This window comes from Suricata suricatta, chromosome 11 (assembly GCF_006229205.1).
Source record: "Suricata suricatta isolate VVHF042 chromosome 11, meerkat_22Aug2017_6uvM2_HiC, whole genome shotgun sequence".
Taxonomy (NCBI): domain Eukaryota; kingdom Metazoa; phylum Chordata; class Mammalia; order Carnivora; family Herpestidae; genus Suricata; species Suricata suricatta.
Window position 1 is genome coordinate 45,871,152 of NC_043710.1, and position 26,824 is coordinate 45,897,975.

Consider the following 26,824-nt stretch of genomic DNA (forward strand, 5'->3'; position numbering starts at 1 on the left):
AAAGTCCCACACAGTGTCTTTACCGGAGGTCACAGGAGACTTCTAAACTGGAAGGGTGACAGAGACAAGAGCTGAGCCAAAAGCCAGAGTCCAGAGAATCAGAAAAGAGGTACAGGGAGGAGCTGCCAAATGAGAGGAACCAGAAAATATATAGGAGGTCGGAAATCTGCTTTCAGGAAGCCAGAGACATGGAGGACGAAGAGAACGCAAAGAAGGGTCTGGCTGTGGCAACTTCCTAGAACAGGTATCACCGTTATTTGAGACTTCTACAAAATATATCTTTGGTTAAAAGGCTACAGATGTTGCTAAAATGGCCATTGAAAGAGGTCTGGGCAGGTTAATGCCTGCTCACCAAGCCTTCCGAGTACTGAAGCATAGGACAGATTATATGGTTTTCCCCAGAGGCCTTTGCCTTAGAGGTCTGAGTGATCTCGGCTCACTGCCAGCATCATGGCTGTTCTCACCCAGCCACGAGGAGGATAATAAAAAGCATAGGCTTTCAGGTAAATCAGTTTCAGGTAAATCAACTCATCGGCGAGCACAGCCAGAGAGACTTGAGAAGGAAGAGAAAGGGTGTGAGCACCAGCATTTCCCTGCTTGCTGACAAGGTCTCAGGAAACCACCAGATGCAACATCTCATAGAAAAGCTGTGCACAGATTCTCTTCCCTCCTATCCCTGGAGACAGAGAAAATGAAACACCTTAAATTGGATTTCTCTCTGGTAACTTCTAAACATTATGGTTGAACCAAGCCAGCTGGAGCTAGAGTTCAGAATAATCTGAGAACTTGGAATCACACATCCACGCGTGTGTGTGTGTGTGTGTGTGCGCGCACATGTGTGTGTGCGCATGCACTTGGGGTGAGGCAGTGAGCCCTGCCACTGTTTTATATCATTTTGTCACGAATTGGAATCTGCTTTGGTGTTGTCCTTCAGCCCCTGTCATGGGGTAAAGCCTTTAGAAGGCTGACAGTTGTGCAGTGAACTAAGTATTCGTCCGTGCAGTCTTCTGAGGCCAAAGACTTCAAAAGACACCAAACACAGGTTTCCACTTTGCAGGCTTTTATACTTCCGAATGGAATTTTCCCAGCGACTCAAAGCTTTAGCTAAGGCACTGTCCACGTGTTCCCTTAGCACTGTGTTGGATACTAATAATAGTTTGAGTGATCGTTGGAGGTCAAGACCTAGCCTTTTCTGGTCTTTATAAATGAGTTATTAAAAGTGTGACAAAGGTGGCATTGAGCTGTGAAGCCAAGATGATGGGAGATTTGGGGGTACCATTTACTAAGAAAGGGGCATTTCGAATGGAGAATTGGTTTAAAGGGAAAATGGGGCATGTTTGATATTGTAAATAACAAAGGAAACAACCAAAAAGCTTGCATTATTCATGCACCTATCCATTCATACAGTAAGCATTTCTTAGGCTGCTTTTATTATGTGCTTAGCAGTAGGGGACAGAAAAAAGGAGTGCCTGGATCCTGACTTTAACAGGAAGCCAGCGCTGTGTAACTAAAGGTAAACAGAAGACTTGGAGGAGAGATGGGGCTCAAGTGCCCTCTGTGGGGCCCCTCAAAGCAAGAGGATAGAGGAGCGCAGTGACAATGAAAGTCTGAACTGAAACGAGATGGAATTGATCATGCGCGTTGAGAAGGGGGTGGGTGGCAGGGTGGTGCCCATAGTTACAGAGAGGAATCAGTTAGAAAGAGAAAAGCTGGACTGGAGGAAAATGAGAGATGTCAGTGGAAGGCAGCATTTCAGGAGTGCTATAGCTAAGCTAAGATACTAGTCATAATAGCTACTGCCTTTTGAACCCTTCATTTGTGCTTAGCACACTTATTTAATACTAGACACTGTGCTGTGCTAAGTGCTGGGTATGCAGAGATGAGCAGGATAGCCTAGGCTGTACCACCGTAGAGCCTTTGTTCTAGTGAATTTTGTGCTGTATGTCATTTATGCCTCTTGAGAACCACGAGAGGCTAGAATTAGTATCCTCATTTTACAGATGAGAACATGGAAGCTCAGAGAGGTGGGGTCACCTGCCTAGGTCCCACAGAGAAAGGGCAGTGGTGCTTGGAATTGTTCTGTCTGATGCTAATACCTCTAAGTCCCCATCCTGTACTAAGAAAATGTGAGCAGAGAAAGGGCATATGGATGCAGCTGGAAGGCAGCCTTTGAAGGGACAGGTGGAGTCAAGGATGGCTATAAGAGACAGTTATCAAAGAGCTATGGAGGGAGTGGATGGAAATTGATAAGAGGCAGGGAGGTTAGATATTTTATGTGACTGTGAATGGACAGAGAAGTTGACATAGTGTTTGCTTGTAGGCGGAGACCAAGTGCCTGGACCCTGGGACAGTATGGTCTTGACCTTAAGAGAATGGTTGAAATTTTTATTTCCTTCTAGGCAGTTGGCTATATCGAGCCCTGCTTTACTGGAATGTGTGCCACTAGGTGTGGCCTCCTGGAGCCAATGGGGCCTGAAATGCCCAGGGCCCTTGAGATCTGAGCAACCTGGGCCCTAAGGATTGGGGGTCTTCCTTGCTTGAGATCTTCATACATGAGGGAAGCTTCCAGAACCAGAGACTCTGCCATGCCCAGTGGCCAGACAGCATCTGAAAACATGGAGAGGAAGCTGTCTCTGCCATAGCACCTTATCTTTAGCACAGCAGCCATGAGCGGCTCTGCAATTACAAACCAACCGCGAACAGACGCAGCTTAACAGTACGTTGTAAAAGTTTTACGGTTAGTAACGATAAGTGCAAAATTAATCCCTAAAGAACAAAGCAATTAAAAAAGTACATAATGAAGCAATTAGCTAGAAATGGTGGGGAGCAGGAAAGGAAGTGCACCCATGGACAATTTTACTCTGGAAGGGTCTTCACACTTAACTTTTTTTTTATTGTGTTCGATGAGGGAGCCGTAGAAGAGCGAGATTCATAAGATGCACAGAAGAAGTAACCACTGATAAAGGGTTTTGAGACTCAAACGGAAGGAAGTTTTTACCTTCTTAAAAAGTTGGGACCAAGGAGGAAAAGAGCTATAAAGGCCATTATTGGGATAATTAATGAAATTTTATTCTAGGCTGTGGATGAGATCGATAATGATGTGTCAGTGTTTAATTTCCTGACTTGGATGGGGGGGGTAAGAAAAATTAAAGGGAGGGAAAAAAAAAAAAACAAACAACCCTGGGAGCCAGCAATGTAAGTTAAAGCTCCAGAGAGTCATTCATTCCCCCCGCACCTCCTTCTTTTCTTTTTTGTTTCATTTTTCTTTTCCAGTCTCTGGGCAATTTTTAAAAATAATAGTTTATTGTCAAATTGGTTTCCATATAACACCCAGTGCTTCTCCCCACAAGTGCCCACACCATGACCATGACCATGACCATCACCCCTTCCCTCCTCCCCCTCCCCCTCCAGCCCTCAGTTCGTTTTCAGTATTCAATAGTCTCTCATGATTTGTGTCCCTCTCTCTCCCCAACTCTCTTTCCCCCCCTTCCCCTCCCCATGGTCCTCCATTAGGTTTCTCCTGTTCTCCTGTTAGACCTATGAGTGCAAACATATGCTATTTGTCCTTCTCCACCTGACTTATTTCGCTTAGCATGACACCCTCGAAGTCCATCCACTTTGCTACAAATGGCCATATTTCATTCTTTCTCATTGCCATGTAATACTCCATGGTATATATAAACCACATCTTCTTGATCCATTCAGTGGTTGATGGACATTTAGGCTCTTTCCATGATTTGGCTATTGTAGAAAGTGCTGCTATGAACATTGGGGTCCATGTGCCCATATGCATCAGCACTCCTGTATCCCTTGGGTAAATCCCTAGCAGTGCTATTGCTGGGTCATAGGGAGTTCTACTGGTAGTTTTTTGAGAAACCTCCACACTGTTTTCCAGAGCAACTGCACCAGTGTATCAGACCCTGGAAGATAGCCTTGTTGCCACCATTACACTGTAGCTCGACCACCAGCTGAGACCAAACCCAGTCCCTTGGAATGACAGACAGCAAGTGAGCAGGGGATCCCCCTCCTCCTCCTCCTTTCACTCTCCCCCTCTTAGTCCTCCTCTTCCAGACACTGTTGTGTTTTTTTTGTTTTTGTTTTTTGAGGAGACCTGATCTTCATAAACCTGCAGTTGCAGAAGGGGGATTCAGAGACACCTACTCCCATGACAAATGCTCTTTACTTTGTGAAGTGATGCAAGAGGCAGGATACAGATAAGTACCCAGTGCTTGGGAGTGACTCTTCACAGAAATTACCCTTACACACAAGCTTCTCTATCAAGCAAAACTTCCCCAACATAAAGTCAGTCCTGAAAACAGAGTTAACCCCTGGTGTAAACTACCCCAGGAAACAACATTGCTTTAGGTCCTGCCTCTATGTGTGTGCTATCTGTCTAGCTGTGTGAAGTCCAAGGGACAAGCCGCAGTCCCTGTCCCTGCTTGCTGTGGGACCGGGCAGGTGGTGGAGCAATGGGCACCATGTCCCCGCTGTATGCATCGTGCCCATTTCGGATGCTGGTAGTGACTTGTGTGATTTTCACTGCACTAGATTGGAGCAATGGAAAGAAATCCTGAAGTGGGGGAGAGAAACTATGAATCATGATTTCAAGGCAGTAGCTTTTCTTGGATTTCAGCATTTCTGAAGTCAAGTCATGCCCTATGAATTTGGCATATATAAATAAATAATAAATATCTAAATAAATTGCAATTTATTATCCCAACCAGAACAGTTTTGAGAATGAAAGGAAGCACTACCAGCAGTTACACTGGAATGACAGGTAAAAGTCATTATTATCAGGGGCAAACCAGGACATACGGTCACTTGGCTTATATTTGATGTGTGCATTTACTGCAGTTCTTTCACATTGTTAGGTGGCTGTCATATGTGACATTGGGCCCACAGTGTTTGACATTGGGCATACAGTGTTGGAAAAGTAAGCACAATCCCTTCCCCCTTAGAGCTAACAGCATAATAGCACAGATGATAAAAGAGAACAAAGAATACACACATAGTTACAAATTTTAGTAAGTGCTATATTAATCAACTTGGGCTCCTGAAACAGAATACCAAGGTGACTTCAACAATGGAAATTTACTTTTTCACTGTTCTGGGAGCTAGAAGTCAGAGATCAGGGCTCCAGCATGGTTGAGTTCTGGTAAGAGTTCTCTTCCTGGATTTTATATGACCACCTTCTATGTCCATCCATGGTAGAGAGAGAGTTCTAATGTCTCTTTGTCTTATAAAGACACTAGTTCTGTCTGATGAGGGTTCCACCCCTATGACCTCATTTAACTTAATCACCTCCTTAAAAGGCTCTCTTCCAGTGTCCCTTGGTGACTCAGTCGATTGAGCGAGCATCTGGCTTTAGTTCAGGTCATGATCTCACGGTTCGTGGGCTCTAGCCCTGCATCAGGCTCTGTGCTAACAGCTAGCTCAGAGCCTGGAGCCTGTCTTTGGATTCTGTGTCTCCCTCTCTCTCTGACCATCCCCTGCTCATGCTGTCTCTGTCTCTCTCTCTCTCAAAAATAAATAAAACATTAAAAAAAATTTTTAGTGTCTATTCCAATATAGTCACATGGGGGAATTATGGCTTCAACATATGAAATTGTTGGAGCAGGACACAATTCCATCCCTAGCAAGTGCAACAGCAGAGAACACAGAATGTAAGTTCCACAAAATCAGGGGTTTTGTTCAGTGACAAAATGCCCATCTTATACAACAGTGCCTGGCACATAATGAATGGTCAAGAAATGGTTGTGGAATTGAATTAAAGCAGAGAGGGAATGTGATCTGATTCATAGTTTTAGAAAGTGAATTGCAGGGCAACAAGAGTTGAAAGAAAAGACTTTTTAGGTGGCTGTGGTTAGGGTTGTCCACACAAAGATAATGGTGGCTTGGACCAGGCTGTTGACTCTGCAGATTGAGAGGTGTGATTAATCTTAAACTATACTTAGGAGGTAGAACTGACTGCTGGTGTATTACTGGATGTGGAGGGAGAGAAAAAGGATGTGGTCATGGATGGATTACATCATTAGTGATGTAGGTTCTAGGTTTGGGATATTAGTTGGATAAAGGGAAGACTAGGGGATAATGGGGACGCAGGGAAGAAAATCGAGAACTTGGTTTTGCACAAGGCAAGCTTGTGAAGCCTGAGAGACACACAAGTGGAGGTAACATGTAGCCAGTGGGATATATAAATTTTGAACTCAGACGTAGCTCATTTGATTTTCACAACTGTTTTTGCAGTGTGTCATTTTTGTCTCCATTTTGCAGACAAGGAAATTGAATGTTAGAAGGTGAAATGAGTTGTCTAACGTCACCAATCCAGCAAATGAGAAATGTAGGATTTAACACCAACACTGTTTAACCCCAGAGCCTGGGCTCCGAACCGCAGCAACCTTCTGTCTCTCAAGAGGCATAGATCTTGGGTACATTTCCTACTCTGCTTCTAAATTGTCATGTGACCTTGAGCCTCACTTTGCGCACCTGGGAAATGATGGGAGGGACTTTGTTAGGTCTCCTTTCATTCTATACTGCAATGCTGATCTCCTTTGTAAATCCCATTTTGAATGTGAGTTCGCCATAGGTACCTTTCAGAGCTGATACCCGAGCTGACAATTCATTTTGATGTGCATGAAAAGGGCAAATCTCTTTAAGCAAAGACCCAGCACACCAGCTTCTTAAATCTGAATTCCAGTGGAGTAAGAAGAAGGCTGCATAGAACAAATACCATTTCTGAGTGAGAGAATGTTCAGCATCTCATATTCCTTTTTATTACGTGAATAGTAACCTCACGTGTCCCACTGAGCCAATGTGGAGGTGATGCTTGGGCCAGACACATAGTTTCTCTATTGTCTCTGCCCAGGGTCTGCCCAACTCTCCCACCTACACCATCTCAATGACACATATGTCCTGGAGTCCTATGGCCACCAATATGCTGGGGGTAGGGAGGCAGTGGTGACACGGTGGATCCTTTCCTCCAGGTGGTTCCTCTTTGCCCTACATTTCAGAAAGGACCCTCCTGAGTTACCAGGGGCTATATTCTTCGGACACTGGACCAAAGAGTCATCATTTGGGCCAGTGTCACCCTTTTGAGGGGGCATCTGATATGGACAGTCAATTTGAATTTGATTGGGACATGCTAATGAGCTCTTCATATGTGTAGGATTTGGTTCTGATTAGATTAAGCTTCTCAGAGAGGGAAGAAACAGCCACTGATTAAAGACATAAAAAAGGAAACACTTTAAATGAGTAAGTGGTTCATCTTCATATAGCAAAGTATAAATTAAACATAGTCCAGGGGCTCAGCTTTGAATAGCAGCTGGATAGAGTGGGATTTTCTGAATACATCCACAAGGAGAAGATGCTCACAGCAATTGAAAGAGACTTAACTCACCAGAGAGGGCACTGAGCACTCCAGAGTAAATGGATGGGCCAAGTTATCTGATAAAAATGACTCTCAGACTAGCAATGAGAAGGGTTTTATTTGGATTTCAGAAAATTGCTCCCCAAGTCCCTGTGACATTCAAGTGTATTATAATTCTCTGGCAGCATCCGTGAGGGTAATGGGGCCAGAGATCTTGGCTCAAAACAAAGACTTGAGTACAGTAGACAGCGCATGTGTCACTGGGACCCTGATTGGGAACTTCGCCAATACTTCTTTCTCAGAGTTTGGGGCTTCTATAGTTTGGGTTCTGTAGAAAAGCCTGGATTGGAACTAGCCTGGCTTCTCCGTCATGCCTATGAAGCTGTGAGGGTCAGCCCTGTCAAGAGTGTGTTGCCTGACCAAGGCTGGGGTGCGGCTACAGCCCTGGACTCACCTGGATCACTCCAGAATTAGTAGAGCTGCCACAGAGCTGCGGTGTACCCATCTGAGAAACCCTGGGCTGTGTGTGACCACCAAGCCCCCCAAGCCTTTTCCTTTTCCACCCTGCTGCCTTTTTAGTTTTCTGATCTCTGCTCTCATTCTGAACACGAAGCAGACTCTCACCGACAGCTTGTTCTTTGAGGGTCCTAACCCCCTGCCTGCCCCCGGTAGCTAGCTTTCTCTTCCACTCCTTGGGACTAGATCTACCCTCTGTACCCTCAGCCCCTGGTGGCGTCATGCTCAGAATGCACTCATCACCTGCAGTTAGAAGTTGTCACCTTCTGAACAGTCTCTCCCCACACTTGGAACATTCTGCTACAAAGTTCCACTCCGTAGACTGACAGAACCCCTGATTATCTGTATTGCAGGAGCCAAGCCTCCCTGGTCATTTTGCCTCTTTGGCAGCTTGTATTTATCAAGGAGACGATCAAAGGCTGCACCAGTATCCCTCTACTCCCCCCCCCCCCCAGCTGCAGAGGCTTAACCCAGGACGAGTTTATTTCCTGCTCACCTTGGTCTCCTGAAGGGTGTGAGGCTGTCCTGGGCAGCCATTCTCTACATGGTGACTCAGGTTGCTTCCCTTGGGAGGGTTGCCCATCTTTGAACTTTCATGGTTATCCTACCTTAAACATCCAGCAGATTGGGAGGGAGAGAAGTAGAAGTGTTCATGGGCTTCCCACATGGGGTACTTAACTGACCTTGGCCAGCAAGTGACAGCTGTTTCTTCTCTTATTCCATTGAGCTGAGCTGCTCACATGATCCCTCCTGACCTCAAGGGAGGTTTGGACATGTGAAGGAGCACAGACGTGTTAGCGAGCAGTATGAGTCTACCACACCCTTGAAGAGCACCATCCTCCTGTCTCAGCTTTGCCAGCCTCTGTGTGTTCAGGCCCGTTTCCTTCCTTCCTTCCTTTTTGTCATGAATCCAACATAGCTTGAGTGTGGCAATATCAATCAGGCCTGTTGGCTAGAAGGAGACCTGAGGTAACCATGAATAAACTCTACTTGGTTGGAACCATTAAATGATGCCTTCTCATCTCAATGACTACATACCTGCGGAACAATCCTCATGAAATTTCCCATGAGGAAGTAAACTCCCATGGCCCCAATCATTATAGTCAGAGCAGCAGCATCTGAGGTAAAGCAGAGTTCCCTTTGTAGGGTGGGTTTGTTTGCGGAGCATGGGGCCGTCACTGCCCCCGGGTTTCCTGGAGGGAAGCAGCCTTTTCAGCAAATCTCAAGTCCTTACAAAACAGCCTTTTAACTTTTTCTTCCTGAAAAGCTTCCAGACATTCCAGCCCAGCTGGTCTTTTTTTGGAATTCTGCCAGCTGGGTCCTCCTGCTGCTTTCTGATAATTATGAAGACTCCCTTTCACACAGGGAAAATGCTTCAAGTGCTTCTTAGGGCTGACCCAAAATCAGACCCCTTCAGGGACACCTTCCAAGAAAAAACATCATTTTTTTTTCCCCAGGCAGCAATTCTGTCCAGACGACTCCATGGCAGTATTTACAACAAGAAGAGGGCTTGGGGAAACTGTATTGCTAGGGAGTGGTTTTCCATGGGGTCTGATGGAAGAATAAGCATTGTCTGACTTTTAAAATATTTTTTTACACTTTAAGATAATGAGAGATCCACCCTCGGAAACCTGAAAGAGCACCAAGTAAAGTGCGCTGGGGATCATTCAGAAGTAAAGCCAGGCTCTTGATCCTGCATTCATGCAGGAAAGGTAGATCAAGCACCTATCATGGGCCAGGCCCTGTGGAGGCCCTAGGGATTCCTTTGTAAGGGCAAGGTGGCTGTGGGTCTTCTCTCACAGTCTGGTAATGCAGGCCTGTAAACAGGGAGAGTGCCAGCTCACTGAAAGTCAAGGAGTTACAAATTAAAGCTCCCGCAAGAGCAAATTTCACACCCCTGGGCAAGAATTTAAAAGTTGGAGAACACCAAATGTTGGCAAGATTGGGAAGCAACAGGAGTGCTCGTCTGTGCTGTGGGAGCAGAACGTGGTGAACTCACTTTGGAAGAGTTTCACTTCCTGGGGAAAGTTGAATGTGTACATAACCCATGCCTCAGAAATTCCACTGCAGTATGAATACACGGAGAGGCGCCTGCTCTAGGGCACCAAGAGACATGCCTGAGAATGTTCCAAGGAGCGCTCTTCATTATACTGGAAACAACCAGACTGTCGACCCACAAGAGAATGCATAAGTAAACGGCTGTATATTTATACCATGAAACACCATGGTGATGAAAACAAATGAAGCAAGAAGGAAGTTGCAAAATGCAGACAATATGCTTTCATTTATATAGCATTCAAAACCAGGTAAAACCAAATATAGATAGTTTAGGTTGATGGCAAGGAAATTAACAAAATTTAGGATAATGGGTTACCCTTCGGGAGTAAGGAAGAGCATGCAGACTTATGAGTTACTGCTAATGCATGGTTCGTAAGCAGGGTGCTGGGTAAATAGATTTTGCTTATATTACATGTCTTTAAACTGTACACATGTGCACAGCTATCATAAGCTGTGCAAGAGGAAGTATAGGTGATATGGCAATGGGTAGCAGAGGCATTTAACCAAATTTAGGACAGCCAGGAAAAGCAGGTAGGAATTACTAGGCAAATAAGTATACTGTGTGCGGGGCAGGGGGGCGCGAGAATTCCAGTAAAGAGAATGGTATGGGGTGCGAGGAAGGAATCTAAGACTAGGAATCCTAGGTCTGTCCTAGGAACTAAGAAGAGTTGATGTAATGGGAAAGCAGAGTGTGAAGCTGCAGCAAACAGAAAGGACCAGGTCTCTGAGGTCTTACAAATCATCTTAAGGAATGTGATCTTTCCTCTGGAGAATAAAGGTTGCAAGTATGAGAGTGAGATGCATTTTGGAGGGAGTTTGGCTCCTTGTTTGACATTGTCCCCATCCCAGCTCCTCCTCTGCTTTATGCCCTTGACCCCAGCTTGCTGGTGGCTTCTGGCATTTGTCTTAGCTTTGCCCAGACTTGACCCCTCTTCCCTTCTTACTCCCACATGCAGGACCAGGACTAGCTTGAGGTGAGCCAGGTGCCCAGGGTGCAGCATGGAACAACATGCCCTGAGTGGCCCTGGTCAGCGTCTTTGTTTGCCTACATTTCTGACCCCACAACCACTCTGTAAATGAATTTCTCCTCTCCTGCCAGCTATTCTCTCTCAGGTCTCAGCCTCAATCTCCATCCTCCTGGTCTTTCTTTCCCCAGCCTGCCTGGTTTGGCTTTCTACTCTGGTCTCGGCATTTCACAGCCAAGTTAGGAGAGAAAGTTACACATAAAGAGATAATTAACAACATGAGCCAAGAAATATAGACCACAGGAGTGGTACAAATCCTGTGTTTCAGGAGTTTGGAGGAACGGAGCCAGGCTGGCTTTGGATGGATGGAGAGCAGGAAGGTGGCTTTTTATGCTAAAGGAATGGTGGGAATGTTTTGCCAAGAGCAAAGAACTCATTGAAAGTCACGTGGAGATAAAAGCTGAACAGGATTTGGGGTCCCGTGATCCATGTCTATGGAGTACAAGGCTGAGATGCCACCACCCCCAATCCCTTCCCTCCAGTAAACGTTACTAATAAATTGTGGCATGCTTTTCCACGAAGCCCGGAAAATCCTTCTCAGAAGGAGTCAGAGTCTCAGAATCCTTCTCAACACAGTGCTTCAGAAGGACATCAACACGTAAATGTATTTGACATGGAAGTATTATTTGCTATTCTTGACATAGAAGCAGAGTGATCTTGAGTCTGAGTGGGAGAAATGGTCAAGCTGTGTCCTATTGTCTTTCCTCCAGTGTCTCCCTATTTTACAAGGTCTGATTTACAACTCTGCCAGTCACGTCTCAAACCCTGGGCATCATTTGAGGTACTGGCAAGAAAACGTAGAATCACAGAATGCAAGTAGATGGGATCTATCACTGAGTTCAGTTCCTCCACTTGGGAGCTAGGAGAAACTTGAGGCTTGGGAAGGAAACAGGCTTGTTTATGTACATGGCAAACAGAACATAAACTCAGCTCCCAGTCCTGGAAAGGGAAAGGGAACCTGACCTTCCCTAAGAAACCACTACACTCCTGTCTTTGCTAGTGGCAGCTTTTCATACAGCATCTCTTTTAACCCTGCCAGGGTATCGCTATTCCCAATAAAAAGGCAGCTGACACCCAAAGACAGGTTCAAATCAAAGGCTAATGTGCAACTGAGGCAGGATTCAGACCTTCTCCATCAGCCCTCAAGACCTGCCTTCCCACATGGTTCCCAGGTGTATATTCCATCTTTCTGGAAACACTAATGGGATTAGAGCTCTCTGGGAGGAGCTGGTGGTGAGTGAGACCTCACTCCATGCTGTGTAACTGTCGTTTACCATCTACTTCGGGTTCTTGGTGACATCTGAGGGCAAGCCCAGCAACTCCTCAGTGGGTGTATGCAAATACTGGGCAGGCTGAGGGCTTTCTCTACACGGAGCTCATGGTTCCACAAGATGAAGCCGCCTGCTTTCCACCATGCCCATTTGATGACTTGCCAGGTTTTACAACGTTAATTTAAGCTCTGCAGCCAAAGTGACTCTCTTCAGTTACAGCACTGGGCACTTAAATGTCAGAGCTTTGCTGAAAAACTGCTTGGGTCTGAAGGAAGTCATTGTGTTCAGTAAAATCTAGCCACATTTTATGTTTATGGCCTTTATTAGGAGATCCAGCTGAGCGAGTTAAAACCACCTCTCCATAGTTAGTGAAAGCCTAGGCCTCTGAGATTGCTGGAATCACTCAATGAAATAACAGTTTATGTTACTGAATGTATACTAAATGCCTTGTGCCAGTGTATACAACATGATCCTGGTCTTCCTGGAGCTTATAGTCTAGCAGAGGGAGCAGGGGGCAGACTTTGAAAGAATCAATACATAAGTGGAAGTATTGTAAGCGTTACCAAGACAAAGGGGATCTAATGGGCAGGTCAAAGAAGGTAATACTTGAGCTGGGTAACAAGTGGCGGGGGAGGGGGGAATTATTACAGAAAGATGGAGTAGCAGGTGCGAAGACACAGAGACAGGAAGGAACCTGGTGTGGTCCAGAACTATATTTCCCAGGGCCCATCTAGAAGCCACAACATCCAGCCTACATCGAGGGCTGACATGTGTCAGGTGTCCCCAGAACCTGTGGGACTGAGCACATGCCTCACGGGTTCTAACAGGTTGGGTTCACATGCGCCCTAGGTAAAGACCAAGCTCTACATCTTGCAGTTACTTCCTGTGCCCCATGACCTCATCTGCCTTCTTGGTTACTGGCCCTTGACCTTTATTTTTCTGCCATGTCTTTGGTGCCCTCTTCTCCTGCCCTCTCTCCTCTTGGCCCCCTCACCCCATGGAACTTGCAAGGCTAAGCCATCACTATCTCTCACACTTTTACCCTCCATCCAGTGGCCCTGTGTCTCTGGCACAATCTTTCTGGTCTGTAGCTTCCATCTGGTTTGGGTCTTTTTACCTCACACCAGCAGTGACATGTCCCAGGTACAGCTCCCCTTCCTCATTTCCTCGCCCCTGTCCTCCGCTCTGCCAAGCCTCCATGGAAGTTTCATGAGGTCATCTTCCAGAAGCTCCAAATGCCAGTGATTTTCCTTTCTACTTACTATCTACTATCCTTTGTCTACCATCCATGAGAGGGTCTCTGAGATCAGCTGCAGGTCAGACTTCTGAGGATCTCTCTGTCAAGTCATTGGTCAGCAGAGCCACTCATCACTTGGAGATCAGAGAGCACGGGCTTCCTCTTGTTTATTTCATTGTCATTGAGCAGAGTCTAGAAGCAGTGGGGTAATCATGCCAAATCCACGTCTTCTGCTCCCCTGTCCAGACACTGCTAGGAACCCAAAGGCTGCATTCAAGACAGATGCTGCCACCCCCTCTAGAGACAGATTCTATAGGTAGGAGAGTGGGAGTGACTTCTAGATTGACAAGTGCTCCTAGTCTATAGGGAGGAGCCTGGCTCACCCTTCCGCCCTGGGCCAGGCATTCTGGAAGGCCTGTCTCTTGTCCCTTGGCTTCAGCCAGACACGGGAGTCCTCAGCAGTCATTTTTTTTTCCCATGAAGGTAGATATTCAAGAAGAGCCAAATATCAGCAATTATAAGGTTATTATAAAATAATAACGTGTGCACACTGAGGGCTTACCGCAGGAACTTCCTGAGTCCACAGCCCTGGGCAGGAGCAACCTGTTACTCGTGTTTCATAGACAAGAAGTTAAGTGGCCCACAGTCACCCCTCAGCAGGCACACAGCAGGGACAGAACAAACCCAGATGTCCTGCCCCTACCTCCTTGACTGCCATCCATGCGGGGCTCCGACTGAAGCAGGCCCAGGGCTGAACACGAATCCACACATCCCCCTCTTCTTCTGGGTGAGATTGGGGCTTGGGAGAAGGGACCTGCCCAAGGTGGAATTGCAGCAGGTGGCTGAGGTAAAATGGTTGAGTTTGGTTCTCACTGGCTCCAAAGCGTTCAAACACTATGTCCTCCAACCTAGCCCAGCCACTCCACCTCTGCTGGAAACCCATGATCTGTCCTGGGCACCATTTAGCACGTGTCTAGAGGAGGCCTTGGGCAGGGGTGGGGTATATAATTGTATGTGCAAAAGTCTAGATGTGGAAGAACAAACATGCATGCTGGAGGAAGTAAAACATGTCAGCGTGGCTGTGACATAGAACATATGGGGGAGCCAGCACTAAGCTGGAGGTGCAGGCAGGGCCAAGCCCCAGGGGCCTCAGGGCTGTGCTGGGAAATGTCTGATGCAGGAGGATGTGATCCACTTTACACCTTAAAAAAATCACTCTGGCTGCAGGGAGAAGAGGCTGGAGGAGGAAGGCAGGAGGGAGATCGGTATTTGGAGGCTGTTGCAGAGTCCAGGTGAGACAGGATAGTGGTCTAGACAAGGGCTGTGGTCACAGGAAAAGAAAACAGGAGTGGATCGGAGAGCCCAATAGTGAGTTCACACCACTCCTTTTACCACGCTCAGGGGGGACAGGAGGTGCAGCCACTGCCCTTGTGATCAGAACCACAGCAGACCCACTCACTCTAAGGTGAAAGGGTAAACCGACTCTTTGAGAAAACAGGTCTCGTAATAAAAGAGCTTTTGTTACAAATCATGTTCCGTGTTGTGTTACTGAAACATGCCAAGTAATAATAGCCTCCTTTCCGGTTGCAAAAGAATAATTACCCTGACTCTGTGTTGTCAATAACATATTCACAGTATTCTAGGCTTTCATTGCAAATCAGCAAAGCAAATTGGAAATCAGCATGATCCCCAGAATGTACTGGTCATGGAAATGAAGGTGCACACCCTGAGGCCTTACATGATTCCTCTCTTGCCTAAGCTTCAGTGGAGATGAGACAGAGCCGTTTCAGTGCCAGCTGTGCGGCCTTGGACAAACAATAGCCTCTAGTCTCCATTTCCCAGTTGGAATTGGAGACAACTACTATAACACAGGGTTATTCTGAAGATCCTGCTAATATAGTTTGTATAGTAATAGCTAAGCTGATGACATGATTATGTGCCAGCGTTGTATACAATTGCTTCAACCTCCTCAGTAACCTCATGAGAGAAGTACTATTTTAATCCCCATTTGAGAAAAATGAAACACAACAAGATTGAGTGACCTACCAAGGTCACACAGCTAATAGCATGAAACAGAGCCAGGATTTGAACCCAAGTAGTCTGGTTCCAAACCCTCTGCTCATAATCACCACACTATACTACCTACCCATTTACACAGTCCTGTGCCTGGTATATGGTAGACATTCAGTGCAAACGCTTGTTTCTTTCCATTGGCCTTAAATTATATACTGAATGCAAGGTAAGTTTAGAAAGTAGAAAGGCAATCAGTTGCCTTCCAACTCTGACAGTCCATAGGGACCAACTGGTGTGAAATCAACAGATGAAGAAAAGGCATTCTCTTCCTAACACAGGGAGTAATTCAGTGAAATCCAAAGCTGACCTCACAGTACACTTACCTTGATGAACACTGAGAAATCTATGGAATTATCCAATCATTATATTGTACACCTGAAACTAATATAACACTGCATGTTAACTCTACTCAACTTAAAAAAGAAAAGGAAAACCAAAGTTGACCTTATCTTAGATGACAACCTATAGTTGTTGATGGATACGTGTTATAAGTGTAAACGTTATCTACCGAACTGCCTGGCTGACAGTACCTGACAAATGATCACTGCTATCCACCAAGAAATGGTGATTATTTTCCCTCAGAAGCCTCATTCATCAGCTCTGGCCAGTGTTTCAGATTCATGCCACACTTATTAAGCATCAATCATATATTGATTTATTGACTGATTCAGTATCACCATCCATATATTGGTTCAACAAGTGCTTACTAAGTACCTGTATGTTTCAGGCCTTGTGTTAGTGCTAGGGATGAGAAACAAATAGGACCTAGGTTCTTCCATCTAGGAACACAGAGTGAGGGAAGGAGGCTTCCAGGTAAGCAGGAAGTAGTGCTATCAAGAGCTTTGAGGGCTAGAGGAGGGAGAAATTGGCTCTGCCCCACAAATTGACCAAAGACTCCACAGTAGAGAAGTCATGTGGCCAGGATCTTAAGAGATTACATTTTTTCAGCTGGAGGAGGAGTGGCATTCTAAAATGACAAAAGAATGTGCACATTGAAAGTTCAGAGTGGCTGGAATGTTTGTGGCAAGACCTCCAAGACACTGCCCCTCGCCACTCAAAATATAAGATAATTTTTCTTTATTTTTTGAAGTGAAACTGCATCTAATTCATTAGCTTCTAGTTACTGAAGTCAGTGAGAAGTTTCATAGGATTCCCTTCTTTGTATCTCCCTCTCTTGGGTTCTGTTAGAACTTAGGGCCCAGGAAAAGATGGACCAGGAGAAGGGCACCTGGCTCACTCCCTCTGGTGATCTGTGTCCAGGCCCATGTGGTCCATTCCTCTGCTGGGAGTTTCTACTGGTTCCTCTAGGTCAAACATTGCAGCAGAGACCATTACAAAAATCTTTGTACAAAGATTTTTGTAATGGTCTCTGGTCACAAAATGTCTAGTCTCTTCTTTGCGGGAATAAAAGGAATGGAAAAAGAAGGTGCATTCATTCTTTGCTGGTAAATCCACAGCAATAAGAAACAAGACACAAAATAATGACAATAACTTTCCTGCTATCAGAGTAGAAATGAGGTAGAGCTCACCCCCTCTGTAGATGGTGGCCTGGAGAGACAAGGTGAAGAGAGCTGGAGTTGTTCATGCTCAGGTTGAATGGTCACCTATGGTCTGGTTTAGTGGCTCAGAGTCAGGTCTGGGTACTGGTGAGTGACTCTGTCTTTTCTACAGGTGTGGCAGTGTGGCGGGAGCGTGGAGGTCCTGCCTTGCTCTCGGATTGCCCACATTGAGCGAGCCCACAAGCCCTACACCGAGGACCTCACAGCCCATGTCCGAAGGAACGCCCTCAGGGTGGCCGAAGTCTGGATGGATGAATTTAAAAGCCATGTCTACATGGCGTGGAACATACCCCAAGAGGTAGGAAGCCCCTGTGGAGATGGGGTTTGGGGGGGGGGGGGTTGGTGGGAAAACATGCAAAGACAAAAAATATGAAACTAAACCATAGCTCCCCATGGGTCAGAGTCTTATTATCCGTAGAAGAGTAGACTCTCGGTCCCAAAAAGTGGAGGAGGCTAACTATGAGACACTAAGCCATGTCTTCTCTTCACCCCTGTCCCTGGTCAGCATGCTTAAAGGAAGACTTCTCTCCTGACCTCAGTCTCCTCACTTTAAATGAGAGCATTAGACCAGGTGGCTCTAAGTTTACTTCATGTCTAGGCCCTCAGCCTCTCTGCTATACAACTATACCAGAAATTACCAAAATTCACAAAGTGGCCCTGAATCTGCCTGTAGACTGTATTCAGGCTTTTCCACCTAACCTTTGACCAGAGCAGTAAGGAATGTCTGTCTGCCTTTGGGATTTCTGGAACCACACGCATGGGGAAGGGGATACACTCTCACAGGACCCTCAGGAGGAGAAGGGAACTATTCTGGACTGTTTCTAATCTTCACAGAGTCTCATCATTGCCTGCCACTGTCCTCTATCCCTCTGATCACCCACACTTAAGAAGTGCCAGAGAAAAAGCAATGTTTCTCTAGTAGATTCAGCCTTGCCAAGTGTCATATGGAATTGACCTTGGACCACTGAGTTGGGAGAACCCAACAGATGCCAGCCATGGGATCCCAAGCTTATTACCAGCCTGTCTGCCTGGAGATCATGGCTTATGTTTCACCATGTAAGACAGCTGTTGACTGCATGACCTCCTTCTTTCCCCTTGGGAAACCTTTAAAAAGCTTCCGTTCTCTCTTCCTAATAGGGAAATGGTTAATTTTTTTGCCTAATGTTTCCATATGAAGGCCCTGTGCCCTGATCTCTCCACCCAGCTAATGTTGCTCCACCATCATGAGGTGGAGGGATTGGGTTGAGATGGATGCGTACTCCCACAACCAGTGACATTTCAGCAATAGAAAAAAGAGAGAGGAGACAAGAAGTACCAGCCAGAGTGCGAGCAACCTTAGTGAATGAGCCCCAGGATTACATCCCTGACAGTGGGAGTGTTTCTAGGGAAACAGTGGTGCCTTCTGGACCCATCTGTGGCTGTGGGCGTTGGATTGCAGTATTCTGGGGAGCATGCTGAGCCCCACTGTGGGTGTCCTCTGATAGCAAATGTTAAGAGCATTTGGAAATCCCTCCAGGAACTTAGCAGTGAAGCATCATAGGCCTCCCACTCTCAGAGTCCTGTCCACACTCCTGCCCCCTTCTCTCTGTACCCCAAAGCTGCAAACCTTGTAGCCCTCTCCCCTCACAGTGACTGATAGATGTTTAAGTGGACAGTAAATCCAATGAATAGCAGAGAACCAAGAAAGAAAAGTAATTGGAGAATGATGAAACTCAGTGTGTGTCTGTGACTTCTCAAGAGGGTAGTTCAAACCCAGTCAAATGGATGGGACCAGAGGGGAGTGAACTCAAGAAAGGCAGATGAGGGACTCCTGGGTGGCTAGGTCAGTTAAGCACCTGACTTCAGCTCAGATCATGATCTCGCAGTTTATGTGTTAGAGCCCTGTGTCAGGTTCTGTGCTGACAGCTCAGATCCTGGAGCCTGATTCAAATTCTGTGTCTCCCTCTCTCCCTCTCTCCCCCCCCCCTCTCTCTCTCTCAAAAACAAACATTAAAAAAATTAATGAAAAAAAGGGAAAGGCAGATGAGAGGTGGAGTGTCCAGGATAAAACCTCAGATAGAAAGCACACTGACCTCTAAAAATCTAGCTCTTGACCCCCACTATTCCCTGCTTTGTTCAGACTCCATCTCCTACCTATTCTGAGACTTCTGGAAGGAATCAACACTTCCTCCCCTGCTCCATTCTCTTCTCAAGTCACATTCCAGTATTGCCCCAAAACTGCTTTTGACAAAGCATCTTAACTGCTTAATGGACATTTTAAAGTCTTTAACCTACAGGATCCCACCTTCTCCTTAAAATTCTGTACTTTCTTGGCTCCATGATTTCATACCCCAGAATATCTCCATCTCTCTCTGATGGCTCCTAATTCCCTTGTGGGCAATGCTTACATCCCCTTGATGCTTACGTGCATGCAGGCATCCATCCTTGGCCAACTGCTCTCATTCTACTTCATCTCCCCAGTGGTCCCATCTGTTCCTGGGTTCTCCTACCACCTATCGGTTGACAACTTCCTAACAAGTATCTCTAGCCCTGACTTCTACCTTTAGCTTCAGACCTACAGCTGCACCCCCATCTCCTGGGTGCTCCCTCAGGCAATGTAGACTGGATCTGCCAAAAATGGAGAACATCTTTCCCCCCCAAAGCTGTTCCTGTTCTTCCTCCCATTACAGGTTAGGACACCACCATCTGCCCATATCTATGAGCTTAAAACTCAGCATCTTCCTCTGATCCTCCTTTCCCTTAGGCCCAATTACCAGTCCATCACCCAACTCCCCAGTGCATTCCTACCCACCTCACGTCTGAGTTCAGCCCTTGTCTTCTCCTCAGTAAGAGTCTCTGACTGGTTTCCCTGGATCAAGACTTATCCTCCTCAAGTCTATCCTCCACACTACCCAAAGTTATCTTTAAAACACACACACACACACACACACACACACACACACAGTGGGGGGCCTGGGTGGCTCAGTCAGTTAGGTATCCAACTTCGGTTCAGGTCATTATTTCATGATTTGTGGGTTCAAGCCCCACATCAGGCTCTGTGCTAATAGCTCAGACCTCCAGCCTTCTTTGGATTCCGTGTTCCCTCTTTCTGCCCCTCCCCTATTCACACTCTGTCTCTGTCTCTCAAAAATAAATAATAAAACATTAAAAAAATTTTTAAAACACAGCCACCACGTCATTGCCCTGCTTAAAATCTTTAAAGGACACTCCACTGTGCACAATATCAGGCATAGAGCCCTCTGCCCCCCTGCAACTGCCCTGCCCCCACTCTGTTATAGTTTCTGTAGAGTACACAGACCGTGAGAACTCAGTTCTCCGTGTATTCCATGCCATTTCTTCTCTCTGTATGTTTGCTCACTTTGTCCCCTCTGCTTGGAGCTCCCTACCCTCCACCTCTTCTCCAGCCTCCACCCTTACCAATTTCCCTCCATCCTATTAGACTCGGCTCCAGCAACCCTGCTTCTAGAATTCAGCCTTAGCTAGAGAAAATGCCCCTTTGCATGCATGTCTCCATCATTGCATCACTATCCTGTGGAAGAATGTTCTGCTGTGTGAAAGTCTCTCTCTCTCTCTCTCTCTCTCTCTCTCTCTCTCTCTCTCTCTCTCTCTCTCATTAAACCAGGGGCTCTCAAATCTGGGTGAACATTAAAATCCTTTATGCTCCAGCCCCAGAGATTATGAGTTAATTGGTTTGGAATGGGACCAGGGATCATTTTTTGGAAAGCTCTTCAGGAATCCTAATATCCATCCAGGCTGAGAGCCACCGCATTGGACCACAGGCTTCCTGGGGACAGATTGTGTTCTTCATTTTTGTGTCACGATGCCTAGCACAAGGTGGGGCACATGATCAGAGCTCAGGAAAACCGTGCCGATGCTTATTAACAAATGGATCTGCTGGCAGTGTGTGTAATTCCTTTCTTCCTTAGTCAGTGGCTCCTAAAAACAGATCTGCAGACCAGCTGCATCGGAATCACTTGAAGAGCTTTTTGAAAGTATTAATTCTGGGTCTCATCCTTAGAGATTCTGAGGAGTAGGTGTATAGTGGTGCCAGAATCCATTCATAGCTCTCTGGGTGCTGGTTTGGAGCTGCCAGATTTGAGTAAATCTAGTTTAGCTAGTCTTTAATGCACCTTGAGCATCACCTACTCCAGGAAGCTGTCTCTGATTGCTCATCCTCCCCTCCCAGCCCCACTATCCTGGCTGCAGTGAGATGGACTAAGGTTCCTCCCTCTTCTTCTCTCCCTCAGCAGTCTGTACATGTCTGTGCCTCACATGGTGTACAGAGTCTGTTTACTTCTCTGGACCTTCCTTTCAAGCGAAGTCTGTGCCTTCTTCCTCCTTGGATGCATAGTGCTTAGGACAGCACCTGGCACGTACTCAAGATGAGCCGAAAGGCAAAGAGGAGGGAGGAAGTGGGGATGCCACATGCCCTGCGTGCCTTCCCTGAGAGTTTTCCCGGCTGCCCTTGCTGTGGTGCTGTGTCGAGACCTTCCGGTCAACCACAGCACACCTGTTACCTGTTTACTTAACCTTTTGTCTCCGGCATCCCAGCTACAGGTATAGAGCCGGACCCTGCAACCCTGCCCAGGGGCTGCCTTGCGAACTAAATAAGTCTATATACATAAAGGCTTTGGTCAGTGCTCAGCAAACAGAAAAAGCACCAGAGAAGTCTTAACTCTTGGTGTGGATGGTCTTGCCTCTGTCCTCTGCCTTCCCACCTCAGCTTTCAAGGGCCCTTGTCAGGCATTCATCTTGCCTGGGCACCTTCTAGGCCAGGTCCTCCTCTCAGCTGCTTCCTTACCACATTCAGTCCTGATCTTGGGGAAGGCCACCTCCAGCTCTTGCCTCCCTTCTACTTTAATTGAAAATCAGTTTGTTTATGAACAAACAGGAAGTCAGCCTGCAGCAAAGCATCAATAGTCTCTTGCACAGGGTTCGGGAACTCTAGAGCCCTCCCCCTCTCACTGCCCCCTCCCCCTTCCTCTTGCCCAAAGACAGGCTGAATGCCAGGGCTGACTCACCATGGTGCATAGGTGACGGCCCTTCTCTAGGTTTGGCTACAAGACATTGTGTATGTGGCTGCACACATGGGCGGGAATACTGGACAGCTTTTTGTGTGGCAGGGTGTACTGGTTTCCAGGGGCCACCAAAACAAACTACCACAAACTGAGTGGCTTTGAACAACAGAATTTACTCACAGTTCTGGAGGCTGGAAGCCCCAATTCAAGGTGCCAGCAGTACTGTGCTCCCTCTGAAAGCTCTAGGATATGTCCCCTTCCCCAATTTTTGGTGGCTCCTGGCATATTCCTTGTCTTGTAAATGCATCACTCCAGTCTCTGCCTCTGTCTCTATGTCTCCAGTGTGCCCCTTCCCCCAATTTCTTAGGAAGATACTGGTCATTGCAGTTAGAGCTCACCCTAAATCCAGCATGATTTCATCTACAGATCTCTAATGAATTCTGTCTGCAATGATCATGTTGCCAAGTAAGATCACATATTATTTTGGAGGTTCTGGGTAGACACGAATTTTGCAGGGGACTCTGTTCTACCAAGTATTTGGCAGAGGGGGTAGACACATTTATTGTTTTCTAATAAGGGCCAAGGTGACCTTCTCTGAGGAAGTTTGCTTATTTCTCAATTTCTTCCCCCAATCTGAAAATGGTTTGATGCAATTTACAGTAAATATGCTGTACAGATGTGCTGAACCATTAAAATGGAAAGGCAGAAGTCAACTAATAAACAGGAAGAGGAAAGGGGCATGATGTCCAGAAATATAATCTGAGCAAAGCTCTGATTCTTGAGTGTCCTAGAAGTTAAAGGAGGAATCAGGCCCTGATGGGTATTTCTCCCACATTTGATTAGATCATAAGGAGAGACCAACTTTCCCTTGACCCTGAATGTAGAAAGAAAGGTTTCCTGTGGGAATCCAGAATTCTAGGAAAGCACAGGCACCTTCCAGAGACAGGGTCTTCCTGTGGCTCCTGGTAAAGGCTGGGCCACAGTGTTAATTCTTTGACATATAAAGGCAACTATAGCATGAAGGAGGAAGGCCTGGGTCCTGGCAAATAGCTCTGTGATATCAGGATAAGGTGCAGAGAAGTTTAAAGAGCTACTATTTAACAGATTCCTTGGGGTGGGGCTGGAGGGAGGGGCAGGCTACATGTATTACCAGTTTTTATCTGTAATACTTCATAAATATTTTCTCAACCTAGTCTCATCAACACAGTCCAGGCTCAGTGGTAGGCCTGGGGCACAGAGATCAGTCTAACATGTTTCCTGGATCCAGCAGAGAAAGGCCGAGTAGCGGTCACTGGGAGGTTCTCTGGGCAGGAGCCGAGGAATAGGCAAATCCTAGATGGTCATAGAGAAGTAATCAGAAGACATTGCCACTCAGCAGTCTGGAACGTAAACCTTTAGGCCCTAGTAGGTTTACGTTTTTATATTACCTAAATTCTGGTGGGCAAAACAAATATGTTTCTTCTGTATCTACCCTCTGTTTTTTTTCTCAAGCCTCCATGGTCAAATACCAAATACTTGTTCTGATCACATGCAGGTTTGTGTGGCGGCCATCTTTGTGATTAGTCTCAGACATTTCACAAACTCCGATCATTTCATTATCTTCCCAACCCCAGTAACTTGATCCTCAGAGCTGATGCTAGAAGCAGGGGGTTCACATAGCCAGCACACGAGCGGCAGTGTCAGCGGGAGAGAGCTGTATTTCCCTCTCTTCCTCTCCCCCTACTCTGGGCTAGTGTCTTAGGACATACAACGTGCTCTCTCTGGTCCCTGGCTCCGTGGGGTCATCCTCTGAGAGGTCACAGAGTCTCTCCACCTGATCCCCAGCTGGAGAGACTCCTCACCATCTTCTGCTGTGACATCAACTCTTTCTCAGCTGATTCTGTGCCCTGTTCAATGGCTGGTGTTCAGGCCCAGGGACTCAGTGTTCTCCCCTCTGCTCTGAAAACACAAGAAATATGGGGGCTTCTCTCTCTCTAAGTCTAGGACACATCCCTGTCTCCATTACCACTCCTTGCCTGCTGTACCTTGATGCCTCAGGGACCACCACTCTGATATACCTGGGAAGTGAGACACACAAGTCCTATCTACACTAAGATCCCTGAGCTAAGAGAGAGTCTGCTTCTCCCACAGGACCTGGTCTTAGGAGACAGGAGGGCAGGCTCTTCCAGATCCATAGCATAGGTTAAAAGTGCATGGGGGCGCCTGGGTGGCTCAGTCGGTTAAGCCTCCGACTTCAGCTCAGGTCAGATCTCATGTTCGTGGGTTTGAGCCCCGCGTCAGGCTCTGTGCTGACAGCTAACTCAGAGCCTGGAGCCTGCTTCTAATTCTGTGTCTCCTTCTCTCTGCCCCTCCCCTTCTCATGCTCTGTCTCTCTCTGTATCAAAAATAAATAAAACATTAAAAAATAAACTAAAAAAAGTGCAGACTCCAGGGGTGCCTGGGTGGCTCAGTTGGTTAGGCATCCAACTTTGGCTCAGGTCATTATCTCGCATTCTGTGGGTTCCAGCCCCGCTCAGGCTCTGTGCTGACAACTCAGAGACTGAAGCCTGCTTCAGATTCTGTGTCTCCCTCTCTCTCTGACCGCCCCACCCTGCTCATGCTCTCTCTGTGTCTCAAAGATGAATAAGTGTTTTTAAAAAGTAAAATATATATATAAAAAAAAGTACAAACTCCAGACCCGGGTTGATTGGGTTCAAATCTCAGCTCCGCCACTTATGAGCTGTAGGACTCTGGGCAACAGTCACTGAACCTGTCTCTGTCTCCACTCCACGTCTATGAAACAGTGCTACCCTCTAGATTTAAGTGTATACCCACTATACATACATATAAACATGTGCGGGTCCCATGCAGAACAGAACCTACCACATTGCAGGTGTTAGAGAATGCCTCGCTGCTGCAATTATTAGGAATAGTATTTGAATTAGTACTATCCCACCTTCTGCACTTTTCCCTCCCCTCTCTCTCCCCCCACAGCTCAGAACCTCTCATCTTCTAGCATGAGGTAGAGAAAACCTTACTCCAACTGTGTGCTCCAGCTTCTTTCACTTACAACCAGACCACAGCTTTTTTGTTCCATTCATTTTCAATGGCCTTTGATGGCAATCCCCATCAGTGCTGACCTCACATTTCAGTGTCCCCATGGGGACAGTCATGGGGCTAAGGTCATGCGGGAAAATGAAGGAGTCAAGGTCCCACGTCCTCCCTTCACTAGGCAGTCTTCAGGAACCCTGACTGGGAGGTCTGTGGGAGAAGCCGTGTCCCGGTGGTGGCTGTATCTCTGCATTTGCACATCCACGCAGGACTCTGGAATCGACATTGGGGACATCACTGCAAGGAAGGCCCTGAGGAAACAGCTGCAATGCAAGACCTTCCGGTGGTACCTGGTCAGCGTGTACCCGGAGATGAGGATGTACTCGGACATCATTGCCTATGGGGTGGTAAGGACCTGCCCCTCGGGGTTCACTCAGTCACAGAGAGCAGGGTTAGAGAGAGGTGTAGAGTCAAGGGAAAGTGTAGAAAAGGCCTTCCACCTCCTCTATGGGACCTCCAGTAGACATCAGAGGACGAGAGGCAGCTGTTGCTTTCACAGCCCAAACCTCTCTGTTCCTTTGAGGGGTGCTTGGTCTCTCCTTTAGAATCGCAAGCAATTTATCTCTAGCCTCAAACCTGCATGTGCTACTTGATAAAAACAAAACCCTGCAGTTATGTTAAGATTGCAAGGGAACATACCAAACATGGGTGCCTCAGGGTCTAGCGACCAGCCTGTGTGCCTCCCCAGCCTAAGGGACTTATGCTTTCTGCTCACACACAGCCTCCATGAAAGGAGTTCTGGAACACAACCTTCTTGAGTTCACTGTGTTTTGAGGGAGGTTTTAGTACCATCTGTTGATTGGCACAGAATGGTTACCCCTATGGAGGGCAGAGCACAGAGTTTGGATTCAGACAGCTCTGGTTTAGATCCAAATCAGCCTTGACCAAGCCACCTCCCAGTGAAGGGTCTTAACATCTATGGGCCTTGGTTTCTTCCTAGGTTAAATGGGGCAAAATAATACTGTACTCCTAGAATAGAAAAATGTCTCAGCTACATAAATATCTTCTATATCCTGAGGATTTGTATTTTCTAAGGATAAAATAATTCTACCATTATCCGAATGTTCCCAAGACCATTCAACTCTTGAAGTATTTTCAATACCTGTTTTTTTTTTTTTGATATCTCACTTGGTCTTGCTTCCTGAACACATAGAGCTTTTCTGCTGACAGTTATAAGCCCTTAAAACTACATAGATTGCCCACTACCATGTTACAGGGTGGGGGTGGGGGTGGGGAGAGAGACAAAAAGGCAGTGACCTTCCCACATTCACATAGGTCATCCACAGAGTAACTGAGTCTAAAACATCAGCTTCTGATAATCACTCTGCTCCCTCCCTTTGGAGAGTACCCCTCAGACCTTTTTGATATCCTAGGATGAAACTCAGAGGAAGAACCGTGACCTCCCCTCAGATAAGCTGTGGTCAGAACTGAGTTCAAGGCCTGCCCCAGCAGGCATATAATGGGCATGGCATCTGCTTGGGTGGTGCCAGGGCAGAGAAGAATGCTTGCCGAGGATCCGCCTCCCAACTCTGATATCTTAGGATTCTAGAAGACACAGAGCTAGGGTCCCAGGAATCCCCCACCCTGCAGACTTTTGTCATCCCACAGACT

At 46.6% G+C, this 26,824-nt stretch overlaps 1 protein-coding gene across 1 annotated transcript in view; it reads left to right on the forward strand.

Annotated features, from left to right (window-relative positions):
• GALNT18 (polypeptide N-acetylgalactosaminyltransferase 18) overlaps positions 1–26,824 on the forward strand; it is a 342,758-nt gene that overhangs the window by 267,658 nt on the left and 48,276 nt on the right. Inside the window, exons 7-8 of the mRNA XM_029957126.1 lie at positions 17,218–17,403; positions 25,423–25,560. Coding sequence (XP_029812986.1) covers positions 17,218–17,403; positions 25,423–25,560 — 324 coding nt within the window. The remainder of the gene's footprint in view (positions 1–17,217; positions 17,404–25,422; positions 25,561–26,824) is intronic.